Here is a 5,365-nt window from a genome sequence, read left to right as displayed (position 1 = left end):
CGCCCCAATCTCTTGCTACAACCTTTTCATTTAATATCTCATTCATCTGATTTGTCATTTGCTTGCACTTTCTCAAATCCATCGCTATTTCCTTTTTTAAACTGAACTGTGTTTCTTTTCAACAAGTCAAGACACTTTCAAAGTTTCGAAATGTCGGAAACGCGATCGTACTTCGATCGGCTCTAATACTGGCCTGAAAATTTTGTTGCGGTATCAAACGGAGGAAGAACATTTTGCAGTAACTACATAAAATGAAATCTTGGCCCCAGAGACTTTTCTAGGCGAGACTTTGTTTCTACAGATGCCTGTTCGGAGCGGGCGATTCAAGGTGGAGCGTGTAGGGAAATTCCCACGCGATTTAGGTAGGGTGTAATGCGTTAAAAGAGGAAGATAGCAGCTTTTAAGCATTCTTCAAAAATCCACAAGAGACAGGTATAATTTTTGCACCCTCTGAAACCACTTTATTTCCATACAGCAACTCCACTTATTTAAAGATTATTAAGCATCATGGGGAAAATAACGTTGAACCCCCTCCCCCGCCCCAAAAAAAAATAAATTCAAACAGCAAGTACAAGAAAACAGCCCAATCATCAATCAAATAAGTCAAAATTATTTGCAAAACAAAAGGACATGATATATAAAGCAGAACGCATAAAACAGTTAACTTTATGAAGTTCCAGCAAAAAATGAGAAAACACAATGACACAGGGCTACTTCAAACACGTAACAAATGTCCACTTTACGGCTTACGGAAACAAGTTCTGCAGCCGTAACTCCCTATTTCCATGTCAATGCTTAAGACTATACTCACCGGGTCCGGAGACTGTATAGATGTATCCATACATGCTCTCCTTCTCCGCGTCTGCCACCTTCATGAGGGGCTGCATTCCTTTACGTTCAGTCGTCTAGGAAAGAATAGATATTCAAAATATAACAAAATAAGCAAAAACATCAGAAACTTTTTCGAATTAGGGTTGCATGAAAAACCTAGATTTTTTTTCGTTCTACAGTTCTCAGCCAATAGGTGCATACACCAATCCCCCCCAAAATTAATCTGCCATGGAGACCAAGGTCAACAGAAAGTTGAAAACTTGCCACGGCCAAGCTATTTTTTATATTATTATTTTAAAGTTAAACAAAATGCACGATCACAGACATTAAAAAAAAATTGATTTAATAATGTTTAACAGCAGTATTATGACCAGGTCGACAGGTCAAGGTCAATGTCACAGGGCTGGTAGGATGAATTAAAGGTGTCATGTGCTAAAAACCTGCACTGACCACAAAGAAAATACCTGTTTGAAGGTTGTATAAGAGACCTCTGAGAATGCAATAGCAACATCTGGGGCCATTGAAATTTTCTCAATTTATAACTTCTTTCGACTTTGTGCTGTATCATGTAGATCTAGACTCTAGATCTAGATTTAGATTAGATCTAGGCATTGTTAAAGGTCATGTGGACGAGCTCCTAGTTATAATCCAGCAGTTTTTCCCGACTTAAATAGCAGAGTAGAGAAGAAGAGACTGAGAACAGTGAGGTGGATTGATTACAAAGCTTTATGGTATAGACATCTAGATATAGTGAAGTCCAAAGACTAAAAGGAAAATTTCAGGACAAGGCCTCGCCTGCACATCAACAAGAAAACTGACACGAGTAGATCTAAGACTGGATTGAATCTAGACTCTAGATCTAGTGACAGCCAACAAATTTCATGTTAGGCCTATGACAAGACTAATTGAGGGTATTGGGCAGAACTCCCTCCTTCGTGGTCCTCCGGTTTCTGGCAGATAATTATATTTAGATCTAGCATTCTGTCTGGTTAGCGGACAGGGCTTCTTAAAATTTGCCCTGACCCTGCAACATTTGTACCGACCAAGTCTCAGTCTCTTCTTGCCACCTTAAGTTGTGAACAGACTTATCATAATTTAAACTTAAACCAAGAGATGAAAAGAGGTTAACTGCTGATAGTCGGAGCTCTTAGCTTTGAGTATTGGTAACACAGATAATTGAAACATTTAATCAAAATGAATTAATATAAAATTTAATTCACCATTGTCAATAACAGTTTATTTTTCCAGCAGAAGTAGAAGCAGCAGAGGACTGTGGAGAGCTTAGGTAGGTCACAAACAGAGTATTATCTGCTGGAAGACGCGATCTTTCTATTTAACATATATAAAGGAAACTTTAAAGACAATCATGAGTGTCTCTTTCACATTTTCATTCATATCCGTAACGGAGCCATAATGCAATTAAGTAAAAATGTTCAATTTAACAAGAAACAACCGGTGCACTTACCATCTTCCTGCCGTCATATGATCACAAACTGCGCAAGTCTGCGCATGCCCAGTACATTAAATACGTGATATCCTCGTGATTTCCTCTTCCGGGGGTACTATTCATAACTTCTTTTTCTAAGAACAAAAACATTCGTCACGTTCTTGTTTTACTTATTTTATCACGCTAAAGCCAGTTCGCCTGATTTGTGTATAATTAATAATTCACTTTATAACATTAAGTGAGAAGGAATAAATAAATAGCAGCAATATTTACAGCTTATTATCGTTAAATAAGACTCATTGTTAACTAGCATAGCAAACCTGGTGCTTTCGTTTCACTGAATTCATAGAACAGCTAATCACACATCACGCGTTCAGAATGTTGTAGCTTTCAACGAGTCTCGAGGGGAAAAAATCTTTTCAACTTTCTCCCTCTGTAAATTATTTCAGAACAGAAAAGGCAGTCCCTATTTATTCCTCTGTACTCCACTGCCATAATACTACTATTCGTTGTCAGCAAAATCAATTTTTTTCTAAAACAGAAACATTTTCGTACGGCAGTGCTTACTTCTAAGATTTGTTTTTTTTGCTGATGCTGGATTGCGACCGAAGCCTACTCTTATCGATTTTAGACCACCAAGGGCGTGATTTAAAGTGCGCAACTAGCACACGGGACCTCCGATATTTTTCGCCCTTGTCTGAGAAGGCTAGGTGTAGATCTTTCCTACCAGAAGATCAGGGGTGTGGCTGAAAGACAACAGTAAGAAGTCGCCAAGGAGTAGCAGTAGAAAGGCTGCAGAAAGAGCCAGGAGACCACAGGAGGAGGCAAAGGAGGTGAGGGGGTGGGGGGCAGAAAGTGGAGACGAAAGCAGACGACAGAACATTGCTAGAGAGCAGGAAAGGAGTTGAAAGGAGATACTTTTAGTAGAGAAGAAAATGTTTCGGTCGTTACCGAGATTTAAATATGGGGCATTTGAATGAGAGGCGAACACGTTAACCTCCAGACCACGAGAGCCCCCTTAATACGTTTAACACTCCTAGCAATAGTAAGGTTATTTTAAGGCGAGACCTCCAAATTTAACCTTCAGCTCCAATAAGACCGAGCCAAATGGGTGGAGAGCTTTAAAAACTCAAAACGCTCCGTCGGGGATTCGAATCGAGGCTATCTGTCCTGCAGTCCAGCACATTACCAACTGACCTAACAGATGGTCAGTAATGGTTGTAAGTAATTTTTACAATGCGTATATTTAGGCATGATAAAACCGGAATCTGTGGTGTAGATGCTTCCCTTCACACGCGTGAGTCCGGGGTTCGTTTCCCGGGAGGGGATCATTTTTATCGAGTGTATCTCGACAGTCTTTATGTTGGGTTGTTTTATGACAGACAGTTCGGAAGTATTTTACTACTGTACAACAACAACGATGATGATGATGATGATGATGAGGAGGAGGAGGAGGAGGAGGAGGAGGAGGAGGAGGAGGAGGAGGAGGAGGAGGAGGAGGAGGAGGATGATGATGATGATGATGATAAATCCAATATAAATTCAAGTCAATCAAAGATTTGATAAAAACTTTATTACAAGAATATTATGGCAGTTGTATGGGGTGTTGGGATAAACACACGACAAAATGGAAAGAGAAAAAGGTATGGAAATATGGGAATGTGGATTGGGGTTGTGGGAAGGGGGGGGGGGGGGGGGGTGAAGGAAGATCAAAAATGAAGAAAATTTTTTTTTTTTTAAAGCATTTATACTGCGCATTGTCCATTTTCTAAAAGATGCTCAATGCGCATTACAACGAAAAAGACATCACATCTTAAAAATAACAACAACAAAAAGCTTATGACTCCTCCCATCCCCAGAAAAACGCAAAACGCGCGTAACATTATAGCATCAAATGCATGAGAATGTCGCATCGTACTATCAATGGAAGGGATCAAGCATAACTGTCATAAAATTAGTGAATGTGTTCATTTCCTTCACAAGTGAAAAATGTTTTTCTCTGTGTGCATTCATATGTCCCAGGTCTAGAGGAAGACTCTACTATTCTAAGCGACATTTTGCATATTTTACAGGAGAAGGAAAAAACTTCCTCATTTCAACAGAACGCAATTCTTGGAACCGAAACTCACACACCCCCCGGGGCGGTGCTACAGACTGAAGTGTCTTTAGGCCATTCCCAAAGGGGGGACATTAACGTGTTCTTAAATCTTTTGCTCAGTAGAATTGCAAATAGGCTGATTCATCAATGTCATGCTAACAACTGTGCCTGAACTGCACACGGGGAACTGCTGCTTTGTCTTTCCTAATCCTTACTATCGTCATTTTCCCTCTACTTCTTTTGTATGTTTGTCACTCTCTTGTGACCCACTATTTCCGGGGTGCCTTGATAGTCAATGCAGACTTTGTGCTGTTGAAGCTGGAGAGGTGAGCAGAGTAAGCCTGATTCCCTGTATGGACTTCTCTGTTGACATACACCCCTTGGCGCTCATAAAACCTTATGCAATTGCAAATGCCGTAAAAACTCTACTAAAACTAAACGAAACTCACATGTAGTGTAGAGAAAACCAACAAAGTGTCACTTAGAATACTTTTCATCTAATCCAAAGTGTGAGGAAAACTATTCTAAAGCGATAGATCTACTTAAAACAGGTTCGTTTGCTTTTGGCGGAGCGTTGAGAAGAAAAGTATTCTTACTTACGCACTTAAAATAGTTTTCTTCATTTTTTACCACTGGTTGCAATATTGTGAAGTGGGAAAAGTATCTTAACTGCCACATACAATACTTTCTTCAAAAAGTTTTCTCAAGTAGGAGTAAATATTATTATTTTTCCTTTGGGCTGGTAACCAAGGACCTAACTGTATCTTAACTTTATAACTCCCTTGGCTGTAACTCAAGTCATTTTTAAAGCTACGGCTCTGATGTTTTAACACAAGTTGTGTCCCTTGGTGGAAGTAATGGCCATTTTAAAATTTCATTTCGGCCTTCATAATTAATTGCTCTTGACCCGCGATGCGTGTACGTACTACGAGTATTTTTGTGAGTCTTTGTCCGTGTGTATGTGTGTGTGTGTGTGTGTGTGTGTGTGT

At 39.7% G+C, this 5,365-nt stretch overlaps 1 protein-coding gene across 1 annotated transcript in view; it reads right to left on the bottom strand.

The window, feature by feature from the left end:
* The window catches only part of LOC101846557 (V-type proton ATPase catalytic subunit A), a gene marked incomplete in the record, with an annotated part of 25,774 nt that extends 23,411 nt beyond the window's left edge, over nucleotides 1-2,363 (bottom strand). The window contains 2 exon segments of the mRNA XM_013090986.2: nucleotides 812-905; nucleotides 2,297-2,363. Of these exon segments, the coding sequence (XP_012946440.1) occupies nucleotides 812-905; nucleotides 2,297-2,299 (97 nt within the window).
* Nucleotides 2,364-5,365: the final 3,002 nt, after the last annotated feature.

This window comes from Aplysia californica, unplaced genomic scaffold (genome assembly GCF_000002075.1).
Source record: "Aplysia californica isolate F4 #8 unplaced genomic scaffold, AplCal3.0 scaffold01773, whole genome shotgun sequence".
NCBI classification, from domain to species: Eukaryota; Metazoa; Mollusca; class Gastropoda; order Aplysiida; family Aplysiidae; genus Aplysia; species Aplysia californica.
Note: the sequence above shows the minus strand (reverse complement) of the source record. Positions and strands in the feature narration are given on the sequence as shown.